We start from the raw sequence: 25,581 nt of genomic DNA on the forward strand, positions 1-25,581 counted from the left end.
CGAAAACAAATTCTGAATAGAAATAAACTAACAGCCATGTCTTTCATATCTTTCCTAGCAGACAAAAATGCTTTAATGGAATTGGGTCCAAGATTTTACAGTATCCTGAAAAATGACACGTGTTAGTAATTACTGCAATAAACCATGATATAGGATAGTACAGCCACCTCCATTTTATACATTAAACTCGACACCCACTTAAGTTCCATATCACATTTACATCACTAGTAACATGCAGGTGTCATAAATAACACCTGCATATTCACACAGATTTGTCAACAGTCTGCCATAAAAAATCTTCTTCAAACATCCAAAGTCCTGAAAAAAAGTGAAAAGCAAAGTCATAAAATGCAAAGAGTGTATTTTTAAATTTGCATGAAATGTATTCTGACATAAAAACAGAGTAACAGAATCCAGTCTCCTGAGTCTGGAAAACCCATAACTTTAAAGCCCGGTTCATACTTCCTGCAAATGTGAATGTGATGCGAATTTGACATGAATTAGACGTCACAACTCTGTTTTCGCTTCGATATTCGCAAGAGAGTTGAGCAAAATTCAACTGCTGTGAATTATTTGTTGTGAGTTATGTCAACATTCGTATCGCATTTGCATTTGCAGGAAGTATGAACCGGGCTTTATTTGATCGGTTTTTAAAAGTGAGATTTTTATATAATTATTAATAATTAAAATTGTTATTTTACTAGTCCAGTGTCAAAGTGACTTGACACGTTTGTAATGATGCAGGGATAATTTTGAGCCAATGCCTCCAGGGTATATTTCACTGCGACTCGTGCTAATGGGAAAGTTGTGATGAGCAGGCAGTAAGAAATTGTGGCAACTATAAATTAAAATCAAAGTTAAGATTAAAATTAGACTGTGCAAGTCTTGTGTATAGGCCTACATGTTGTGTATTAAAACTGTCGGGTTCATGTTGGTCCCAATCATATTGAGTTTTACGTGTTTACGATTCTGTTTCTTCAAATACTTGTTATGTATTCATACTTCCGGGACCATGTTAGTCCCATGATCATAATGAGTTTTACGTGTTTCTATTCTGTTTACGATTCCTTTTTTCAACATAATTAGCTGGGAGTTAATTATATTTTACAGGAAAGTAAAAAGTCACAGGTCAGGGGAGAGAGTGTTTATTGTCAGTGGAAAGTGGACATGGTTTGGTTTTATGTAACGTTGGGAATGGGTGGCCCAAGCATTTTTGCTGGGATTGTAGCTACTTATAGGCCTAGGTTATGGGTAGCTACGCTAATTGGATTGACACAGCCATTGAATTGGAAAGTAAATTTGTCTTTCCTTATCCTGCACCTGTTATTATCTGAGCTTTAATTGAATTCTGCTTGTATGTTTCTTTCCGCTTTTGAGGGATCTACAGGGGCCAATTTCATAGAGCTGCTTAAGCAAAAAATTTGGTTAAGCACAAAAATAGCTTGCTTGTTTTACACATGTTACAGGCCAAAATTTCATGCCATATACTTTGCTTGTGACTGGCATTTAGCTGTTGTTTACTTAGCATAACAATTGAGTGGAGTCATGGCCGGTATTCTGATTTTACTAGGCATGGATTTTTTTGCTTAAGCAGAATTTTGTGCTGAAGCAGTTCTTTGAAGTTGGGCCCAGGTCTGTGCCTTGTAATTTAGTGCTTTCTTGTAAAATGAAGAGTTTCAAAGGTTTAGCAATAAATGTTAATTTTATACATTTTTACTTTATTTATTCATTAATATATATATTTATTTATTTATTTATTTATTTATTTCATTTACATTTTTAAAAAGAAAAAGGGTGACCCAAAGTTTGAAAACAATTCAATGTACAGCAACTTTGTTAAAGCATGAAAAATAATAGAAATACATGAAGTTTAAAAACATAAAAGGTACATTTTTAATACGCTAAAAAAACAGTAAAACTATTGTACAGATATATTCATCAGGGTGAACAAAGAAAGAGAACATGATGAAAATTTAAAATGAGAGGAATTGTTCTTTGTTTCTTTTATAGGATATCAAGGGAAAAGGCACCTTTTGAAAGTTCCTCAAGATGATGCGCCTTAGTGCGCTGATGTTGTTCCTAGTTGGGTGTTCAGCAGTTAACGCCCAAGTGACGAATTCCACCCAGGGACCAATCTTGACGACCCCCTGGGCTTCCACTAACCCAGGGGTGATTACCACAGTTGCAGTCAGTCTACCACACACCGGTGGTGGGGTGACCACCGACACAATGACCTCAGGGGTCCAGTACACGACCCCTCAGAGCTTGCCTACCACTGCGACATCCCAGGTCACCAACAGCACCCAAGGAGGTACGACAATCGGGACGTCAGTGACTGCCGATCCGAGGTACCCGTTATACATCATGGGATTCTTTCCGATAACGGGGGATAGTTTTCACCGTGGAAGTAGCGCCTTACTGGCTGCTAACCTCGCTCTGGAACACATCAATGAACAGGCAGACATTCTCCCTGGATACAAGTTGGCTATGAAATGGAACGATAGTAATGTAAGTATTCAGGCTATTTTCATTTGAAGGTTGGGTCATCAATTGGTTTTTGTCAACGAAATGCTAATTTACAGGCAAGAAAGATACATTCATAAATACCTCAGACAGTTTCGCTATTCCTATTGGTGGAGAGCGCGTCACATGGGGGTGTTTAAATGGTTGATAAGGACCAGCTGGAGCTGTTTATAATCGTTGTTTTCGGATACGTTTAGATGCGTAGTACGTGCACGAATGCATATCCGAAAACTGTCTCAGTCATATAAATGCAACACACGTACAGAGCTCAGGACGGCGGAAAACGGATAAGTTTTTCAGCGTTTCATACTTTATTACGCCTTTTAACTAAAAAGGCATTTATGAATGGGATTAAAATGAATGGGATTACACAACACATGGGACCAACGGCTTTACGCCCCATCCGAAGGACGAAGCAATGGTTAAGTGTCTTGCTGAAGGACACAAGTGTTACGGCTTGGGATTCGAACCCACACTCTGCTGATCAGAAACACCAGAGTTTGAATTTGGTGCTGTTAACTGCTCGGCCATGACACTTCCGAATATGTATGTTTCTTTAAGACTACATAAGCTCATGAAAGTATGTATGATCTGCCAAAAGCAAATACAATCTCTCTGATTACCCAGAAACAAAATCTCCTTTAAAACACTTGTTTTCTCTTTTGGAGTATCAAGTTTGACTTTTATTTTTGTGATTCCTTGTCCGCTTTTTTGTTGCAATTCTAATGGGTGTCTTTCACTAAGACAAATAAAAGTGAGAAGTGAGATGGCTATCACTGTGAAGGATGATGCTCTTAGTGAGAAGTGGCTTGTCAACTAAAGACCTTCACAGTCAATTATAGGAAATGTCAATACCTGTTCAACAATATCCAAACCTCTCAAATACTGGCTGTGCGGCAGTCTTTTTTCGTAAGGACTAAGATGACAAAAAATACACAGCAGTGACAGCAGGCAATAAGGCATGTACTTATTATTGATTGGCTTCTACCATGTTCAAACTTTAGTTCTTAAAGGCACTGGACACTTAGTGTGTTCAAACATTAACAAAGCCGTGAAAATTTTGACTCAACTGGTCCTCAAAGTTGCTAGAGAATAATAAAAGAAAAGACACCCTTTTGCACAAATTTGTGTGCTTTCAGATGCCTTATAAAAGGCTTCAGGGCTAAAGTCTTTTAATATTTGAGTGAGAAATTACCTTTTTCTCACAATGTTTTATACTATTAACAGCCATCCATTGCTCGTTACCAAGTAAGTTTGTATGCCAACAGTTATTTTAAATTTTTACCAATAGTGTTCAGTGCCTTTTTAGAGTATATTTTCCACAAGGAGCTTGAAAATATGTTTGGCCATCATGGGACATCTTTACTCAACGGCTGTGTTAAGTTGTAAGGGCCTTGTCACATAAGGCATTCTACAGGCAACTTGGAGGCAATCAACTGCAGTGCATGCTACAGGACCACTTTGGCAGCACATGAGTCATTTTTCCAACATTGTCTTACGATATATAAGATTGGTGAACGTTGAAGGGCCTTTCTTCTTTGAGATTTCCTGGAATTGGTTGGCTGTAAATTGCCTTGTGTGACACCGTCCTCAGATTCGCAGGGGAGCAATGGGTTTGGCCTGTAATATGGTGAGTTGGTGACAATGGAACTGACACGCACAAAGCAGTGATGAAGAAAATCAATCAAATTTTACCTGACACTACATTTTGCTTCCTCGCTCAATTTGATTAAAACCAATAAATTAGAAGTCTATTGTGGAGAACAAATGATTGATTTTGAGTATTTACTTGTGTGTTTCATGGAAGGGCCAGATGAATATGACTATTTTTATTAAATTTGGTTTTGTGTAATTGTAAAACTAAACATCACTTCAAAAAGACTTTCAGCAAGTTCTTTCAGACTTGGGTAAATAATAATTGAATATGTCATTTGTTCTTGTCAAAGATCTTAGTTCCTTCTGTTTTCGAGAAAGAAGTAATTTTCCATGAATTTGATTTCGAGACCTCAAGCTTAGAATTTGAGGTCTTGAAATCAAGCATCACAAAGCACACAACTTCGTGTGACAAAGGTGTTTTTTCTTTCATTAGTATCTCGCAAGTTCGATGACCGATTGAGCTCAAATTTTCACAGGTTTGTTATTTGATGCATATGTTGAGATACACCAACTGTGAAGACTAGTCTTTGACAATTACCAATAGTGTCCATTGTCTTTAATTGGTCTATAATGTTTTGTTTTGTTGCTTTTTTAGTGCAATGCTGGTATTGCCACACAGGGATTGTTTGAGCACATCAACTCTGGTACACGCTACCACATGCTGCTTGGGGCTGGATGCTCCTCTGTTGCTCAAACCATCTCGCTGGCTGCAGACCTCTGGAACATTATTCAGGTAATTAGCAATAATACGCTAACAAATATAAATTGACCCTAGAAGCAGGGCCCAATTTTAAAGAGCTGCTTAAGCAGCAAACTATGCTGAACAATAACCTGCTAAGCAAAAACAAGAAGGATACCAGTTGCAGATTGTACATGTGGTATTGTATTTTAGCTGGTAACCGTAATCTGGTAAGCATAATTTTGTTGTGCTTAGCTACTTTTTTGTGCTTAAGCAGCTCTATGAAATTGGGCCCAGATTGTATTGAGCCATTAAAACCCCATACACCATGCAGTGGTACTGTGGTTATGTGAATGACAAATACATCTTGCTTATAGAAGCAACTTACCATTTTCAACCAAAACAAAATTAAAAATTAATAAAAAAAAACAGTGGGGGTTTTCTACTTAGGAACCATTCAAACAAATGTGCGTTTTATTTTTATTTTAAATCTTTGCACAGTAAAAAACACTTTGACTAGCAGTTGTCCAGTCCAGGGAAACACACATTTTTTTAGAAACTGTCATCAAAAAAATGTGCCTTCACAAAATATTGTATGCAAAATAAAGATAGGAATGAATATAAAAAATGTATTTTACTGTAGGTATCCTACTCAGCATCCAGTCCAGCGTTGTCAGTTCGTAACCAGTACAAATCCTTCTTCCGTACCAACGCTGCTGATTCCCAATATAACTTTGCACGTCTAGCTATGATTAAGAAGTTCAACTGGACTAGAGTAGCGACACTTCATGAGAACCAAGAAGTCTTCTCTACGGTAAGAACAAGAGGTTTTGTATTAAGTTATTTCCTCGGCCATTTATGCAGTGGCCAGTTACGTTATAACAATAATAATAATACAGCATTTGTACAGGCTTATTTTACCTGTGAACCATTCAAACGGGCCAGTTTTGTCAAATTGATGGGAAAGCAAGCATGGACTAGTGTGTTGTAAGTTTCTGCAGCCTCCGTCCCAATAACTAGCCAAGCTAGTTAAGCAAATAAGGTATTTGGCTTTCTTACAGAGTGCCTCTTAGCAAAATATTAATTTATTTATTTCTTGGTAATCCATTCAGTGAGAAAAAAACTTGCTTAATGAGAAAAAACGCCACTGTGAGAAAAAAAATCACTAAAGTCCATTAAGTTTACACTGTTGCAACTGGTGAAATTTTTTGCTCAGCAAATACATTTGCTAACCAAATATCTTTGCTAAAGCAAATATCATTGCTAGCAAATATCTTTGCTGAGCAAAAATCTTTGCTGAGCAGTATTTTCTGCTAAGAAACTTTATGAAACTTTATCCAGCAATCAGAAATGGCTTTGTTTATTGACTCTTGTGATCTTTCCTTTTGCTTCTGCAGTCCATTAATGATTTCAGCTCTGCATTGGCTAACTCTAATATTGACCTCATCACATCAGAGAGCTTTACCACATCTCCAAAGGAGCAAGTCCTCAATCTTAAGGTCAGATGTAGACTGAGTAGTTTTGTTATATTAATTACTGGATTGCATATTAATTTTGTCCAGGGCTTCGTAGCTGTCTGAAGAGTTTTTTTTTTTAAGATATTAATGAAATTACCTGTGGTGTACATTCTCACAAATTGTTAACTTGTTTTTGTTTTTTCATTATTCCACAGAACAAAGAAGCATGGATTATATTTGGCAATTTTTACGAGAACATGGCTAGACGGGTATTTTGTGAGGTAAGTTTAACTCGACAAATGGTTTCAAACGCTTTTCAAAGACCAACTCGCACGATCCAAGGTAAAACATGTTCCTTTAATTTTAACAAAATGCTTTACTTTTTCTCCAAACAAAAGGCTTATGAAATAGGACTCTATGGTAAGAACGATGCATGGTTCAACCACCACCAGTAGTCCAGCATTCTCCTGAAGACGAGCAGAGTATACTGTTTGAAACATCAAGACCAAACCGGCTCTTTTGAGAGCCAACACTCCCTCAAAAAAGATTTTACACATGGTTGTACCCGCAAGTCTACTATTCATATTTGTATTGAAAGTTACTTTTTTAACAAAATGCTTTACCTTTTTTCCAAAACAAAAGGCTTATGAAATAGGACTGTATGGTAAGAACTATGCATGGTTCAACCACCACCAGTAGTCCAGCATTCTCCTGAAGACGAGCAGAGTATACTGTTTGAAACATCAAGACCAAACCGGCTCTTTTGAGAGCCAACACTCCCTCAAAAGAGATTTTACACATGGTTGTACCCGCAAGTCTACTATTCATATTTGTATTGAAAGTTACTTTTTTAACAAAATGCTTTACCTTTTTTCCAAACAAAAGGCTTATGAAATAGGACTGTATGGTAAGAACTATGCATGGTTCCTACCCGGAGGTTACATGTCAAAATGGTGGGCTGAACCGGACCCGGATGTACCCTGCACCAAGGAGCAGATGTATGAGGCGGTAAGAGGCTACATCTCGACGGAAAACATCCCACTGAGTAAAGAAAAAGATAAGGTCACCATCTCAGGTTTGGTGAGTAATACTAAGAGGCCTAAATGAATTTACCATCGTGGATAATAAAGTCAATTGAAATTGAAATTGAAATAATAATAGTGGCTTCTCATATAGCGCCTAGCAGCCGATTCAACAAAAAGCTGGTTATTCCTATCTCGCGTTAGGACGAGTAACCCTTCCTAACTTAGGATGGGTTCAATTCGTCCTAACGTCTTTAAATGGCGGAACTGAACTCGCCCTAACTCCTAATCTAGGAAGAGTTTTGTGAAATCGACAGCTGGTTCGTCACACAGTGAGCTCATGGCGCGTCACATTATTACCCCTGATCAATGGCCCTTAAATCATTCCTTAAACCATCTCAGCTCCCTGGGGAGTATACAGCCTAGTTGTGCTGCCAAATATGTTGCGCACTAAGCTAATCAATCACAAGAACCAACTCTGCCCTCACAGAGTACACCTATTTGCAATCAATTAAATATTTGTAACGCTCCCCATAGAAAACTATACGTTTAAACAAAAAATAAGAAAAATTAAAATGCACAACAAGTAACTAAATTTCATCAGAAAAGCTACAAACACAATTTTTGAAAAGACTGTGAAAAAGAAAAAAGCTTAAACAGGGAAGAGTTTGTCTACTTTTTTGTCTGACATAAAACACAAAAGTTCACAGATTTACATTGAACCTATATACAGAATAAAGATAATAATGATGGAAAGCTTCCCTTAAAATATTACTTGCTGAGATGCTGTAGTTTTTGAGAAATGAGTAAAACAAATTCACAAAAATTATTTTGGCATGTTCAACAGATTTACACACCTTTCCTGAAAACATTGTTTGTGGTTTTTCACTTTTTGTCTCAAAAACTTGACAACTAATATGAAGCTAAATTATGGCCCTTTTCGAAACCACGGCTTCGGCTTTGTATTCAGCTCAGGCTAGCTTTGCCCGCAGTCGTTTTGACAATTGCGCATGTTTTGGGTACGCGCACAGGGCTTCAGACACGAGGATGGAGTTTTTACTATATTACATACATCTTCATTCACAGTGAGTAGGGATTCATGTCATGGCCCAAAACTGTATTAAAACCCCTCAATTTTTTTCTTCTTAATTTTTTCGTCATTTATGTTGATTGTATCCTTCACCAGACTCCCACGCAGTATGAGACAATTGTGAATGAGCGATTTGAGAGGGAGAAAAACACCTCCAGTGACTTCATTGAGAACAAGGCTGCTGCATCGTACGCTTACGACGCCACTTGGACTATTGCACTAGCCCTCAACACAAGTCTAGGTAAATTATTATTCAAATTGCCTATTAAATCAAGAAATTATTTCGAATTTGGATTAGAGTCATATTCCGTTGTCTAGTTAAGTTATTAAGACACTGCTCTAGAATCTCAAGGGTCATGGATTCGAATCCCACCCAAGTAATACACCTGATATGTTTGTTCACAGGACTCGGTAAAGTACCAAGTATAGGCCTACAGTGCTACTATGGGTAAAAACCAAAATTAAAATCGCTGTATAACAAAGACCTGCACACAGGCTTCTTAGTCCTTTCTTGCATTGCAAAGGATACAGTTTATTTGTTTAAAGTTATACAAAAAATACAAAATGAAATTATTTTTTTGGTCAAAGGAAAAATAATACATCGATTTTGTTTAGCCCTTCAGTAATTTAGTTACTATATTATCTGAGTCCTGAAAACAGTTTCACTGTTTATTGTTTTACAAATGTATAAAATGAGATTATTTTCTTTCAATGGAAATTTTATGCAGTAATTTTGTCAAGCCTGCAGGTAATTTAATTACTGTATTATAGGTTTCCCCAGATTAGTTTCACCAAAAATTAATTTATTTTCATTAGCACGCCATCAAATTCATGCATGTCCCAGATCATTCAAACTAGGGTTTCCTTAAGCTACTATATCAATTTCATTTTCTTGCGCAAATAATTTTTTTGTTCTTTTCAGTACCAGCAAAAAATAATTCATTTTCTTTAGCGCGCCCTTAAACTCATGCATGTCCCCAGATCAGTTTGAGTTCCTTTTATCAATTTAATTTCCCTGCACAAATAAATTTGTTCTTCTCATCCATGTCAGTTGCAGCAAAGTTTCATTTATTTTTAAGCACAAACCTTAGATCATTTTAACTATTTTTTTATATTGTTTTTATAGCTACTATGTGCATCTAGCGCTGTGACTTGTAGGCCTGGGCTCAGTTCCATAACAAGGTTAAGCAGAACATAATAATAATAATAATAATAATAAAATAATATGAAACATTTATACAGCGCTCTACGGAGAACAGAGCGCTTTACATGAGACTATGACAACAAAACAAAAGAAAAACAAACAAACTAGGATGGGTGGGGAAAAAGAAATGTCTTGAGGAGGCTTTTGAATACAGGCAACGAGATCGCCTCTCTCAGACCCGCGGGGAGCTCATTCCATAGGCGAGGGGCAGCTATGGAGAATGAGCTATCCCCAGCTTTCCGTCTAGTTCTAGGAACGGAAAGCCGGGTCTGATCAGCTGATGAGCGGAGTCGTTGCCTGTATTCATCAACCAGATATGATGGAGATTGGGTGTGGAGGATTTTGTATACATGAGTGAAAATTTTGAAGTTGATACGTTTTTTAACAGGGAGCCAATGCAGCGATGCAATCAGGCCGGCAGAAGGCTGGTCACGGCCACACGCAAATACTAGCCGAGCGGCCTTGTTTTGTAGACGCTGGAGTCGAGCGAGGTCACCTACCAAAAGAGAGTTGGCATAGTCAAGACGGGACAAGACCAGACTTCTGACGGCATGATGGCAAGCGCTTTGTGTAACTGCTTGACAAATTTCTCTGCTAAGCAAAAAATGAGTCGGGCACCAGCCACAACAATGCAAACTTAATGTAACTTGGGTTGGTAACCTGTTTCTGCTAAGCAATACTTTTATGTGCTTAGCATTTTTTTGTGCTTACATGCTTTATGAAATTTGGCCCTGAGTGTACCTGTAGAGGAGATGAAGAAGAAAACCCCAAAATGCAAAAGCCAAGCAATCAGGTAGGGATTGAAAACCCAATCCACATGCAAGGCTCTAGTCCAGGATTCAAACCGGAGTCCACAGAGGTGAATGGCATGGAAGAAACCTGTAGGCAAACTTTACAAATTTTGCAATTATGCCCTAGGTCCAGAATAAACAGAGTTTTTTCATAGTCTTAATAAATATTTTTATTCGTTTAGGCGTGCATGTTTTTGTATGAAATTTGTATAAAACTTCTATAAAATCGTTGTAAGATGTGACGTTTTTCACTTTATTTCAGCCAATTTAACGACAAAGAACCTTGAGGATTTCGATTATGAAGACGCTGAGACAAGGGATCTGTTGATGGAGGTTCTTAGCAGTTTACAATTTGATGGTGTGTCGGTAAGTTGATGTAAAAAACACACTTCTGCTTCTACTTCTACTTCTATTTTGGTACTCAGCAAAGTTGTTTTATCAAGATATCATGTACATGACTGATGAACATCTAAATCCCTGTTCACACGACAGCAATTTAGCAGGTGTCCCTTGATTAATTTGAGCATGGTTGTGAAATTTCTGGTTTATCCTAGAAAATTTTGTCAATCTTTTCATACCTCATGAGTAAAACAGCCTTCACTGAAAGAATTTGAATACAAACCAGTTTTCCTGATCAGTTGTTTAAAAGTGATTCTAAAAGTGAATCTTATTTTGAACATACAGAAAGTGATTGTTTTACATTTTTATCTCTTTTCTCAACTTTCAGGGTAAAGTTAGTTTCACTGAGGTTGGAAACAGAGAAGGTCTAATTGAAATCAGACAACTGAAAGGTAATCTAGGATTTGAGGCATTGCATGGTGAGGTATCAATGTATACTTGGTTTGCGGTAACACCATGTGTGTATCTACTTGCCAGGTAGAGTTTGTTCTTAGAGAACTGTCTTGCTTTATTCTACTGCCGCGGAGTAGATAACCGGAGGTTCGGGAGACTTCTCAGTTCTGAAAAGAACTGCTTTTTAACTGTTACCTAATGAAAGGTAATCATTCCATTTTCAGATCATATTTGATTATAAATTAGAAACATACCTGATGCAATCAAGCAAAATGAGGGGGGGGGTGGTGATAGACATGCACTAATGACTGAATTATGTCAGTCCATATGTGTTCAAAATATCAGAAAAGAAACTTTTCTGAAGGCATTTAGTTTTCACGGATTCAGTTTTTTAGCTGCTGTTCACTGAGAGGACGCTGTAACCAGGCAAAGTTTGTAAGTCTATTGTCTGCGTCTTGGCCAACTCCACGGTGGCGTAAATCCAATGCACTAGATTAATATTAGTTGACCATGAGTGACCGTGTTTCAACCAACCAGAATACATAATAATGCTCATCATTATTATCTTTAGATCAAGAGGAGGAGGCAGTTGGTTATTACTCACCACAGGAAGAGAATCTGAACATTACTAACATTGAATGGCCAGGTAAGATAAAACATTGTGAGAAACGGCTCCCTGTAGGTAGCATAGCTTTTGAGAAAGAGGTAATTTCTCACTAAAATATTTGAATTGATTTTGAGACCTCAGCTTAGGTCTGGAGTTCAAACATCTGAAACCACACAGCTTGTTCGAGCAAAGTTGGGTTTTCTTCCATTATCCTTTCACAACTTCGACGACCAATTGAGCTCAAATATTCACAGGTTTGTTATTTTATGCACATGTTGAAATACACCAAGTGAGAAGACTGGTCTTTGACAATTGCCAATAGTGTCCAGTGCCTTTAAGTGAACTTGTTATTTTTCTTCAGGTGGAAAGGCCCCTAAAGACGCCACCACTGTGGAGAATATTACTCAGACCATCTCCCCAGTCTACATTTACGTAGCAACTGGGTTATCTGGTGGTGGGATCATCTTTGTAGTAGCCCTTTCTATTCTGATGTTCATCTACAGGCAAAGATCGTAAGTACTAATCAGTAGTTACAACAACTTTACAACAGTCTGATTTACAAAGTTATTGAAAAATCTTTACCATTCCTCTACCTGGTAATTGTTATAAGTCTTTAACCTCTGGTAAAATTTGTGTAATTGGCTTGTGTGTGCCGCTTTGAAATTTTTTTGCAAATTTTGTGAACAAATGTTTGATGGTGTCATGATTCAAATACACGATTTGGAATGTAAAGAATTTGTTTGAGTGTCCAATGATTCAATACTCTGAACGAGTATCAAATAAAATTGCATTTACACCATTTTAACATAAGGTTATAGACTTATAATTTGATCCCCGCTATTATGAGGACACTAGAATGTATCTGCTGGGAAATGAGTGCATCACAAAACTCAATTTGACTTTGATGCCCCCTTCAGGGAAACTTAGGGTCCCACATTGATGACTAACTTGTTGTTTCTGTTCTCCCCAATCAGAGCATTTCGTCGTGCTATGCCAGGCTACCTTGGGTTGATGCTGTTTGGCTGTGCCCTTCTCTACTGTTCAGTGGTTCTTCTTGGTATGGACAGCAGTTTTGTGGGCGATGAATACTTCACTGTTACATGCAAGGTAAGGAGACAACACTTGTTTTTATTCAACAATCTCAAGAATTCCTTAAAGGAATAGTGGACACTTTTGGTAATGTTGACACTATTGGTAATTACTCAAAATAATTATTAGCATAAAACCTTTCTTGGTGACGAGTAATGGGGAGAGGTTGATGGTGTAAAACATTGTGAGAAACAGCTCCCTCTGAAGTGCCATAGTTTTTGAGAAAGAAGTAATTTTCCACAAACTTGATTTCGAGACCTCAGATTTAGAACTTGAGGTCTCGAAATCAAGCATACGCACACAACTTTGTGTGACAAGGGTTTTTCTTTCTTTCATTATTATCTCGCAAGTTCAATGACTGATTGAGCTCAAGTTTTCACAGGTTTGTTATTTTATGCGTATGTTGAGATACATCAGCTGTGGAGGCTAGTCTTTGACAATTACCAATAGTGTCCACTGCCTTTAAGTAAGACATTGAAACATAATAATTAAGGATGAAATGGTGATGTTGGCAATATCTCTCCATGTGCTAATTATCAGCAATTTCATTATTGTAATGAACAAAGGGGCATTAAATGAAAATTTTCTCTCTAAGTTTGAACAAACAAATCAAAATCGACAAGAGAACGTTTCTCTAAGAAAATAATTTTTTTAATTTGTGACCCCCCTCTATCGAATTGAGGAATGTCTCGAAAATTTTAGATAAAATCAATATCATGATCATACCACCTTCCGGTCGAGATGACGTGGAATTTTCGATGACCTTGACGCTAAATTTTACGACCCTCTTTTGAAAAACAAATGTCAGAAAAATTAATTTATAAAAACGTGAAGCCTCACACACTCATTATAATAATATTTTTTTCAGAAAAGAAAAACATCCATTAACCCTAAGAGCTCTGGCTGGTTCTTAGCATGCCAAACCAGAGTGTCGTTTATTTGAAGTGATGGAAATAAATTGTATAACTTAACCTTTCAAACCAACAGTTGTGTTCAGTAACACTCACTATTGGATTTGCTTGTGCATATGGTGTGCTATTCGCCAAGATCTATCGAGCTCATAAACTGCTGGTGATGAAGACTAACCTGTGGAAACCGGTAGGGGAAACTGTCTTATTCTTAAAATAGTTTTATTTCTCTAAGGAAAATATGATTTGATTGTGATTTGGGTTCTTAGGTTCGTTAGTTATTTTATGGGGCCCTTTTTGAAACAGTGGCATGGCATGAGCTTAGATCTTACATCAATTCTCGATATCGAGAATTACGGATTTATTTTAGACACCTGTCATGTCACGGCGAAACAAGGATGGTTTTCCCGCTGGTTGAGCCTAAATTTTCACAGGTTTGTTATTTATATATAAGTTGTGATATACGAAGTGTGGGCCTTGGATATTACTGTTTACCGAAAGTGTCCAATGGCTTTAAAGATTGCAATTGACTCTATTCAATTGAAACTAGTGATGACTGCAACAAACATTTTTTGGTTTTACCCTTACACCAATGTGTGTATGCACGGTATACTCATGACTTTCGCTGGTTCTTTGGAAAAAACCTCAGGCCCATTACTCGGATGAGATTCAAGCCTTGCCAAATCTAGAGCAGACTGCATAAAATGTTGTTTCCAGTTCCAATCAAATAAAGTGAAAATAAGTCTAACATTTTATGAGAGCAGCAAGCCTTTCCTTTAAAAATTAAATATCATATGTTATTTCTTACAGGATCCACACGGTGGCCACATGGCACGGACTTTGATGATATTTCTAGTCGTTGATGTCGCCGCCCTAGTGGTATGGATTGTTGCCTTTCCAATGGAATCCAGTGTGGTAACTGTGGGAAGCAGGGTGAGCTATGCGTCATTGAGCTAAAATTCTCTGGCCATTTTTGAAAAATAGTGGACACTGGGATTGCACTGTTTGTTTTGGGTGGATATGATCAGATTTACCCAAACCTAATAGTTCAATAGTATTGTGTCCGCCATTCCTCACAATGGCTTATAGTCAAGCTGTGCAAAGAAATTGTCACAAAATTAAAGGGGCCAAACTATTTTCCACTGGCCTCATTTTGGGCCTACCTCCGTGCTTACCCATACAATCGGTCACTTTCAAGGGTGCTGCAAGTTTAAAGCCGTGACATTGGGCCCTTAAAGTCCTTAAGCACAACAAGTTAATAAGCACAGGAAAATGTTGCTTAGCAGAAACAGGTAACCAGCCAAACATCCACAAAGTTTACATCATTACCACTGCTGACCCACTCATTAGAAATTAAAGAAATGATGTAAGCTGTGTTTTCACACTGCGTTTCACACAATGAATTTTCACAATGTTTAGTCATTGTACAGCTAGACTGTGTGCTTTATCAATCTATTACGTTATTATATAATGAGTAGGGTAGATGGCCTTAGCTTTTCGATCCAAACCGGACCTTCTTCAGAGGCATAAAACAAGTACAAACAAATACATATCCATTTATTAGAAAAAAGGAGGGGAAAGGGATTAAGGGAAGGATAAAAAAAAAGCAGGAAAATTATAGCCAATCAAAGTTTCTATTTCAGAAACAATTGAAGAAGTAAGAAGTCTCCCGATCACCCGAACAATCTACTCCGCGGTAGTACAATTAAGCAAGACAGACTCTACCTGGCAAGTAGATACACACTTGGTGTTACCGCAAACCAAATATATATTAATACCTCACCATGCAATGCCTCAAATCCTATATAATTGAAAAAATAATCGTAGGTTATTATATTGTTTATTTTTGATGAGGTATTTTGTTTTGATCTGCAGGATAATTTGGACGAGAACACCTTGTACAATGACAAAGTAGAGTTTTGTAACAAGGATAACTCGATCTACTTCATTGTGGGTCTGTTTGTGTTTCATGGACTCGCTCTCCTACTTGGTAAGACTTTATTTTTCAGCTAACTAAAGCTTATTCAGCTAACTAAAGCTACTATAGGAAGAACCTAAATAAATAGTGAACTTGCGGGTCACACAATGTGTAAACCGCTAAAGCTATGCAGGGTTATCAACTAGATAAGTCAGTTAGTTTCCCTTGTGGTTTATAATATTTGATATCTAAAAATCGGTACAGGATCACAAGTACCTGACTTCTAATTTTATACTTCTATTATGATTACCTGGAGCTTTTCTGGCCTATGAAACCCGTGAGCTGAAGATCCTATCTCTCAATGACATCTTCAGTACTGGTATCGCCGTGTACTGTGTGGTCACACTCAGTGTTGTCAGTGCACCATGACTTCTACTGTACCTGACTTATAATGTAATATACTTCTGTTATGATTACCAGGAGCTTTTCTTGCCTATGAAACCCGTGAGCTGAAGATCATATCCCTCAATGACATCTTCAGTACTGGTATCGCCGTGTACTGTGTGGTCACACTCAGCGTTGTCAGTGCACCATTGTCATTCATTCTGAGTAACACACCAGAGATCTCCTTTGCTGTTATCGGCTCTCTGACATGGTGTGCCATCACTCTCTTGTTGATTATCGTCTTCATACCCAAGGTTCGTACAACGCATACGCCATTTTTTATGCGTGTATGGCAAAATGTTTTGCCATACAGTAGACGTCATGAACATTGACAAATGAAAACATGTAGAAATGGTCTATGTGCGATGCCATCGTGCCATTTTGCCATACACGCTTGTCACGCGATGATCATTTTGCGCGATATCAATATGTCACGTCTACAGGCAACACAGAGGGCGGCTGAGCTCAGCGTTCTCTCGGTTCTATTTCTTTAGTATAAACCCACTGTTCAAGCTTGTCTCACAACCAGGGCCCAATTAGTAGTGCTGCTTAACCGTTAGCAATATTTGTGCATACTGTAGCAGAAAAATATGCCAAGTTGTAAGCATATTTCACAGGTTAGCAAGAAAATTAGGCTGCCATCTTGCACTTTCACCATGGATTTGCATTGTGAAGTCGTTCATTTATTTAAGCACCGGAATGTTAGCATGCCTTTTCCTGTGTTGCTATGAAATGAAAATTGGAAAGTAAGCACAAAATCCCCCTGTTATGCAGCTCTATGAAATTGGGCTCTAGCCGAGCTGTCTTGGTTTTTATTCTTATTGTCAACAAATTTTGTGCTCCAACAAAATCACACATTCTTTTGCATGCACAGTTGTGGGGACATGTTATTGCTGTTCTATTATTCCCCTTTTTTAGAATCAATTTGTGGGTCTACTTTGTGAGGACTTTTGTTCCATTGTGTATAAGTCCTCACAACTCTGTGTGTATACCCATCCTCAGTCTCAAACTTCTTTACTCCAACAGTTGATGTCATTGCGTCATACCTTCAGCGAGAAGAAGGATATGAATTACCGGACTGATGATGAAATATACGAAGATGAGGTGGACGAGGAGACAAAACTGCGTCACAAAATTGATGAGGTAAAGATTTTCACAATTATTGCTTAATTTGTAAAGTAAATTTCTGTTGGAAAAATACACAAATAAGTAGAGTCCCATTGCATCAATGAGATCAGGGTTGGATTTGACAAAGAGTTAAGACAAGATTGACGAGTTATTTGAGTTACTAACTTGGGACTAGCCTTAAGTTTTTAATAACTCCTAAAGAGATCTAGCCCTAAGCTAGGACTATCTTTGTGAAAAAGACCCCTGGTCATAGAGTGAGGGATGAACTAATCACAGTGCCAAGGTCATTACTTTTAATCACTGCGTGAATGCATACACACACAAAATTAAGTTAAAATAGTTGTGCTTTTTGGCCCATACCTTGTGTGTTTGTGTGTTTGTATTTTTACTTCCAATTACATTGTTGTCTTTAGATACCTGTAAATACATATTGTATTTTTGAGCTAACTTTGATTTCATGAATGCCTCCCATCGTCTCAGGTTGACAGACAAATTGATATCGTCAAGACTGAGATAAATCGCCGCACTAAGTACGGTCGTCAGGGCACCAAGCAGAGTTGTGGTCTGTGGTGCCTGGGCTACTTCATCGGTTGCAACTGCGGTCAGAAGTCCAGCGATGTGGCCGAGATTATTGCCACAGTCGGCGGAGAGGACAGCACGGAGAGTCGAACCCTGGCCTATGACAACAAGGGGCTCCAAGTCTCTGACTGGAATCTGGATGAGGGCGCTCATTCTCCGTCCAACAACGATGTTCCCACTGGAAACGGAATCCCAACAGTCTCAACTGAAGTCGATGATGCCGACACCTCTGATATTACAGTCGCAGTGGAGGCGTACCATGAACCACCAAAGTATTCGACGGCCATTGCTCAGAAAACTGCTGTAGCTGAGAAGGCCACCGCAGCAGGAGGTGGTGGTCTTGCAGCGGGTGTTGCTGCCGTTGCTGGCGTTGCTGCTGGTGTCGCATCTCAGGCTGCTCGAAAGGCTTGCGAAGCCCCGCAAGAGGAGGAGATTAAGGATGACAACCATGAAGCCTATCCATATGAAGATGGTGGTAAAGATCAACAGGAACCTAAGGAGAATGATTCGCCCCCTATCAGCATGCAAGGTAATCATACACAAATAGATGAAAATGGCATTGACCAAGACGCTGATTACATAGAAAGTACAATGATGTAATATGTTAAAGCTCTTGATCAAATATTGAATATTTACTCCTTGCACAAAATGTCACAAGCAGCTACCCATTTTGGGAGTCAATTTGCACGAAAACAAGTTATGGAAATAATAAGAATAAGCAGGTTGTACAGCGCCTAACATCAAACCAGTCACTGAGCGCTTTAAAATATTAAAAAGAGTGTATTAAAAAGCATGTTAAAGGCACTGGACAATTTGTGGTAATTACTCAAATAAACCTTTAGCATAAAAATTTACTTGGTCGTGAGCAATAGAGAGCTGTTGAAAACATTTTGAGAAAATACTCCCTCGGAAAGTATAATAGTTTATGAGAAAGGGGTAATTTTCCACTCAAATAGTAAAATACTTCAGGCCTGAAGCCTTTTATTAGGCATCTGAAAACACACACATTTGTTCTGCAAGGGTGGATCTTCTTTCATTATTCTCTTGCAACTTCGATGACAAATTGAGTCAAAATTTTCACAGATTTGTTATTTTATGCGTATGTGAGATACACCTAAGGAGAATTCTGGTCTTTGACAATTACCAAAGGTGTCCAGTGCCTTTAATGCCACATTGCATGAAATGAAAATTATATTGTGTATTACACAAATCGACGAAAAAAAAAAACACTAACAAGATTATTGTGATTAGGTAAAATAGGGAAAATATTAGGATGTCAAATTCAAACAGCCATTGATCAAAAGCTGACTCTATAAAGAACAAAATACTATAATATAAAAACAGTATTTTATCAAAGGGTTGCATTTTTTTTTAAAGTATATGTAAATTTAAAACAACTGATGACCAAACAAGTTTTTCATTGGTAGCACCTTGCTCTATTATTTATTGACTTATTAAAATCTATATGTTTATTGACTACAATAACACAAAATCTATCGATCAAAATGTGATGCCCCATGCCCAAAATCGGCACTTTCTGCCAAAACTGAGTCTATTTGTTCATCAAATAGATGAGATTATAAATTAATTTTAAAACTATTTAAGGTCTAAATTGGACAATTTTTACATATTGTAGATTTTTTAAGACATTACACTATTCATGGCTAAAGTGTCTGATTTTGCCATGGGACGTCACAAATTATGATTCTGTAATGCATGTAATGCACAGCTCTTTAAAATCCACTTACAGATGTGTATTATAAATAGGTTCACTAATTGAAGCTTCTAAATTCAATAATACTTGTGTCATTGTGAAATTTTGTAAGGTAAATAAAATATGTTTATGAATAGTTACAAATTGAGTATTGGAGGCTGAAAGGGAATTAATCCCTTAACAATATTTGTATAACTCTTGCCAGATCGATCAATTTATGTTTGTTTTATGTCTGAAATATTCCTACTAGGGGGCCAAGGCGTAATAATTAATTTTTACGATAATTATTTAAAAATTAACTCCTAAACCCAATGATCAAATTCTTAACAATGAATGTTCTCTTCCAATAACCAATGATGTACCATCCCTTATGATATTATTTTTAAAAAATAGAGGATTGGAATGAATGTACTTTTCCAAAAACCAATGATTTCTCATCCCTTTATGATTTTTTTGCTCGAAAAACTAGGGAAGGGAATGATATCGTTTTACCAGGAGAAAACCCCTCAATTGTAGATAAGTCTTGAAGATGTATGTATATTGGAAAGAAGTGTTTATATTATCAACGAACAAGATATTAATATTGATACTTGCCTTGGGGATGTATAGTAGATAATTAATGTTTTGGTAGATTTGTAAAAGTGTATTCACATAACTAAAGTAAGAATTGTTTAAGTAGCTCAGGTTCTAAAAGAGGCCCTTAACAGACTTTAACTCTCAATGTGTCTCCAAATATTTAAAGGCACTGGACACTATTGGTAATTACTCAAAATGTAAGCATACAAACTTACTATGGGTGACACGCAATGGAGAGCTGTTGGTAGTATAAACCACTATGAGAAACAGCTTTGTCTGAAGTAATATAGTTTTTGAGAAAGAGGTAATTTCTCACTCAAATATAATAGACTTCAGGATCGAAGCCTTTTTTTTTTTGCATCTGAAAGCACACAAATTTGTGCAACAAGGGTGTTTTTATGTCATTATTCTCTTGCAACTTCGATGACCAATTGAGCGCAAAATTGTACAGGTTTTTATTTATATGCATATGTTGGGATACACCAAGTAAGAATACTGGGCCCAATTTCATAGAGATGCTAAGCACAAAAATTTGCTTAGCATGAAATTTCTTCCTTGATGAAAACAGGATTACCAACCACATCTCCACATGATTTTCAGGATAGGCAACACCAGCTGAATACAAGTAACAAAAAATATGAAAAAAATGGAAACTTGGTTGGTAACCCTGTTTTTATCAAGGAAGAAATTTCATGCTAAGCAAATTGTTGTGCTTAGCAGCTCTATGGGCCCTGCTTTGACAATTGCCAAAGGTGTCAAGTGCCGCTAAAGCAGATGAATCTTGTGTTTTGGGATTGATGAAGAATTATAGTAAGGGCTGTGGTTTGAGACTGGTTCCTGATTGGACTATAGTTATACTGATATCTTTCATGTGAGACAACGAAGGACACACGACTGTTTCAAGGAACACGTTGCCTTGGATCGGTCGAGTTGGTCTTTGAAAAGCGTTTGTAACCGTTTGTTATAAAATGCATATGGGTAGAAAGATGTTGAAAAAGTAGAATACAATGATCCACACAAACATGCCTCTAAATTGCACGGTTTTTCTTTTACCTCGTCGACTAACACGGCCGACCGTGTTAGTTCGCACAAAAAAAGGAAAACCACGCAATTTCGAGGCAAATTTGTGTGGATCATTGTATTCTACTTTTAAAACATCTTTCCAACCATATGCATTTATAAAAAACGGTTACAAACCCTTTTTATATAGACCAACTCGTCCGATCCAAGGCAACGTGTTCCTTTAACGAAAGTGTTGATACATATCATGCTGCTTATTTTGAATCAAATGTTTTACATTAGAAATGACGTTGTTGTCACTAGTATGCTATCAATCTCTTCGAAGTAAGATCTAAAGCTATCAACGCTTCAGCATGATGCAACCATTTTATTTTTCCTTTAGTTTAAACCAGAGTAACCAAAACAAGGCAAACAAGACTATAAGAAATCAACATTAGAACTGCCATTGTCACTGTGTGCGTCAGGGAGTTCAGTGTGTCTGAATAACATTCTCAGGTTGGTCCTAATTAATACATAATATGTTCATTAATTTTACAGTTTTGTTGATGTACCAAATTCGTACATCTTTTTACAGTTTTTTTGAGTCATGATGTGCCGAGATGATCGAACTAATAATTAAAAAAAAATTGCACAAAAATGTGTTTTCATTGTTCTTTTATTGTTCAGGGTTATTGTTTGTGTGTTGATTTACTATTGTTTTTAAAGTTATCACAACTAATGTTGGCTTTATTTGTCTGTTTTGTACTTATTTTGGGTTATTTGTTGTTGATTGCTCGGTTTTTATTTTCTTGTTTTGAGTTGGTTTTATTATTTGTATTATTAGTTTTAGTTATTTGATGATTTTTTTAGAAAGTTTGTTTTTGTTGGTTCTGAGTTTCGTTTCATTCTTGGTTTTTGTTTTGGTGTAATTTTTGAGAATTATTTTGACGGGTTGGTGAAGGGTGGTGATGCCCGTTCTGCACTTATAAAATTTAAAACATGAAACTGTGAAAATGAAAATGTGTTATAGCCTGGCCCCCAATTCTCGCACATTTAGAGCCTTGCTCGTCACACACGCGTTGGGAACTAGACCTGGTGGTCCCGTGGTTCCCTTGGCCATTTTGTAAGCACGTGCCTGCACGCAGTCTACTAATTTTCTTGAAAAATGCACAGTTTTCCGCTCTGATGACGACGTGTTCAACCAGTAGGATGAATACTTAAGAAACTTGCTTCAAACCAGAGGTTGATATCTCAGTGTGAGACAAAGAATGTCAATGGAACCGCGAGCCATCGGGTACGTGATAAAGTTCAATTTGTAGACTTGTGCACGCTCAATGAGCAGCAACTTTACAGGGCGCCCTCTATAGTACTGTTCTCGCATAGCTCCTTATAGCCCTGTCTTTCTTGTCCGCAAGGATAATTAAAGACGGCCCCCTCAATGAACCAATCAATCGCAGAGACAACAAGGGTCGCACCAGTTGTGGTCGGTTTCACCATAGGCCGGCCCAGTGATGATCTTGGACGACTGCCTCTGGGCCCTCCATCTGTTTGGAAACCTAAACCGAATATGCATGATTTTTAAATTACTAAAGAAGCAGAGCTTTCAACACAGCCACTGGAGTGGAACTGTAAGGTGTAGGCGCGAACCCTGGCAGCGCAAACCCCGGAACCCAACACCCCCCCCCCTACTTTGAAAATTACCCAAGTGTCCGGTGCCTTTCAGATGAATCTAATGTCCCCTAATGGTATCTGATCTGAAAGCAAACAAATTAATTATGCAACAATGGTGTTTTTCTCTTGCAACTTCGATAACCAATATCCAATCTTTCACAGATTTGTTATTTTGATGCATGTTTGGACACACAAAGTGAAAATACTTTTAAATAGTCACCTTTTAAAAAGTGTCCAGTGCCTTTAAGATGAATCTAAACGCTGGCTCCTTTCCCCCTAATGGTATCGATGGTAAAAATTGTGTTTCTTTAAACTGTTATTGCATAAAGGAATATGACCGTACAAAAAGAATGATGAAGGTAACCCGAAAATAGTCCGATGAAAGAATGACTTGATGTTTAAAAGCTGTAATGATGGAATGTTATGTCTGGTACGACTAAGGTCGACTTGGTCATGATTACGGTGAGTTAAACAATCTCGAAAATATTACTTTCTTATAACATCACATCAGTCTCTATGTTTATATCTTGGTTTTGTTTACTCCCTTTATTAGCGCACGAATCCAAAGAGAGGCTGAGAGGGCAATCTGACCCTAATTTGGTTCAATATACTATATTAATTTTTCCCAATACACGAATGTGTGTAGCAATGTATACTCAGTACTTTCCCGAGTCCTGTGAAAAAAAACATCACATGCATGTTTTTCGGGTGGGATTCGAACCCACGACCCTGACGATTCTAGATCGGTGTCTTACCAACTAGACTCTTTGGTTGACTGAAAGCAACAGTTCGTCAAAAAGCGAAAATAACGTGTTATCATCTTGTCTTATTTTGTACACTTTTAAACAATTTGCAGCAAGTTTAAACATTCCTTTTTGTCACTAAAAAACCGGACGTATGCTCATAAAATGCCGTGCGGTCTGTGGACAGCATATCAGTTACGAAAAAAATACGTAGTCTTGGTGCAAGACGTTTCTCGTTTATCGCTCACCAATAGCGCCCGCCACGACAAACTGCCTGTATACACTAACCCGACTTCGTCCACGAACCGCCCCGCAAGCAAAGACTACGAAATACGTAACCTGTTGTTGAATGTAGGGTCAAAGTGCATTGGATCAATCAAATGGGCGAACTGATCAATTATTCACCTTTCGTATTGATTTGTCGATCCGCTAACTTCCTGGGGGAAATAGCCAATGTGTGGCTATATTCCTTGTAAGTGTTGACTAGCACCTTCAGAGCTAAGGGAAGCTGGACAAATGCATAGACAATATTTTGTTTGCGATAAACATTTGATTGAGTTTAAAGCAGGTGTTTTATTGTGATGTTCGATTCACTTTTCCAGCTGTCGGTTTTGAAATTGTGGAAGGTCGAGTTTTAGGTGTATCCGAAGACGTCAAGGACATGTTGTTGTACTTTTTAGTTGATGCTTTGAATTATTTGCCATTGTTTTTTCGTAAATGAATTATTAAGTACAAACAGCAAACGCATATTATTACAACAATCTCACACAGTGCAGTTGTTGTGTACTTTATTGGGGTATCTTTTAGACAGTAGTGCCATTGGCATTTAAAATATATATTAATTCCTTCAACAAGCTTGATACTTCACGGGGGCAACGAAGGCGATTGCATCAATGGCCCCTGGTCATTGCCTTGGTGGCCTTGAAATGCTCCAGTAGAAATTTACATTTTCTTCATAGGGTGCCCTTTACCAAGGAGAAAATGACTTGGTGCCCTTGCCCTATTTAAAACGAAGCATACATGCCTGATAGGCTATTGGATTGAAACGAGAATGACAATAATTTGTGTTTGAAAAAAAAAAAACACATTGCGGTCGGATGACAACCTCGTGTTCATGTTATTATGTGACGAAACAGCGACCTATAACTGTGTCCGGGGCTATGCAAAAACCGTCCGGTGGACATGTACATGACTGTACATGTATATGTGTGCGCGTCAGCGAGCGTGCATGCACTGAAGCTACGTATATTATGCAGCATGAATATGATTGCAGCATTTCTGAACATTTCCCATGTCATTCATGACATGCACTTAGCTTGAAAAAAAGGGCGAACGTGTTCCGTCGACCAAGGGCGTTTAATTTACTGCAAGGACGGTTTTGCACGGGGCGGAAACAACTGCATATGCAAATGTGTCCGGCGGACACTATTGCATTATGCAGCAGCGTCCGGGCGGACACGACTGCATATGCAAAACCGTCCGGCAGACATTATTGCATATGCAATAATGTCGTCCGGATAGTACTGCATAGAGGACATAATTGTACGTGATAAACCTGTACTGTAGCAGGGTCGTTTTTGCAACCTTGTACGCAACGACGAGAACTAACTGCCGAGCCTTGTCTCACCCCTGGTTCTTATCTTTAAGGATTATCATGACACCTGGTTCTCATCCAAAATCAAGTTTCTTTGTTATCAATAGTAGTGATAGTGGTCCGGCTGGCTATCATTTCTCATTTTTTTATACCGAATCTCAGACATAATTTTACTGAGGCACTTGGTTTTAATTCAGTATCGTAAAACAGAAAACCGAAAAGACAAGACAAATACTTTGTTTTTCTTCGAAATTTGAAATTCCTATTTTATTTATTATTTTGAATTCTGAGGGTCTTTTAGCTGACCCATATATTGATTTTAGAACTTATTACAGCTTCGTTATAACACGCAAGAATGGAAAGTTAAAATTAGTAAAGAATAAGTAGACATTGCCAC

At 37.8% G+C, this 25,581-nt stretch overlaps 1 protein-coding gene across 1 annotated transcript in view; it reads left to right on the plus strand.

Annotated features, from left to right (window-relative positions):
- LOC139952593 (gamma-aminobutyric acid type B receptor subunit 1-like) overlaps positions 1-21,142 on the plus strand; it is a 28,657-nt gene extending 7,515 nt beyond the window's left edge. The window contains exons 2-19 of the mRNA XM_071951780.1: positions 2,011-2,508; positions 4,775-4,912; positions 5,502-5,672; positions 6,256-6,357; positions 6,531-6,596; positions 7,201-7,395; positions 8,524-8,668; positions 10,685-10,788; positions 11,150-11,213; positions 11,786-11,860; positions 12,183-12,333; positions 12,796-12,928; positions 13,898-14,008; positions 14,629-14,751; positions 15,694-15,808; positions 16,217-16,434; positions 17,207-17,323; positions 17,789-21,142. Of these exons, the coding sequence (XP_071807881.1) occupies positions 2,050-2,508; positions 4,775-4,912; positions 5,502-5,672; positions 6,256-6,357; positions 6,531-6,596; positions 7,201-7,395; positions 8,524-8,668; positions 10,685-10,788; positions 11,150-11,213; positions 11,786-11,860; positions 12,183-12,333; positions 12,796-12,928; positions 13,898-14,008; positions 14,629-14,751; positions 15,694-15,808; positions 16,217-16,434; positions 17,207-17,323; positions 17,789-18,487 (3,186 nt within the window). The 5' untranslated portion in view covers positions 2,011-2,049 and the 3' untranslated portion in view covers positions 18,488-21,142. The remainder of the gene's footprint in view (positions 1-2,010; positions 2,509-4,774; positions 4,913-5,501; positions 5,673-6,255; positions 6,358-6,530; positions 6,597-7,200; positions 7,396-8,523; positions 8,669-10,684; positions 10,789-11,149; positions 11,214-11,785; positions 11,861-12,182; positions 12,334-12,795; positions 12,929-13,897; positions 14,009-14,628; positions 14,752-15,693; positions 15,809-16,216; positions 16,435-17,206; positions 17,324-17,788) is intronic.
- Positions 21,143-25,581: the final 4,439 nt, after the last annotated feature.

This window comes from Asterias amurensis, chromosome 20 (assembly GCF_032118995.1).
Source record: "Asterias amurensis chromosome 20, ASM3211899v1".
Taxonomy (NCBI): Eukaryota; Metazoa; Echinodermata; class Asteroidea; order Forcipulatida; family Asteriidae; genus Asterias; species Asterias amurensis.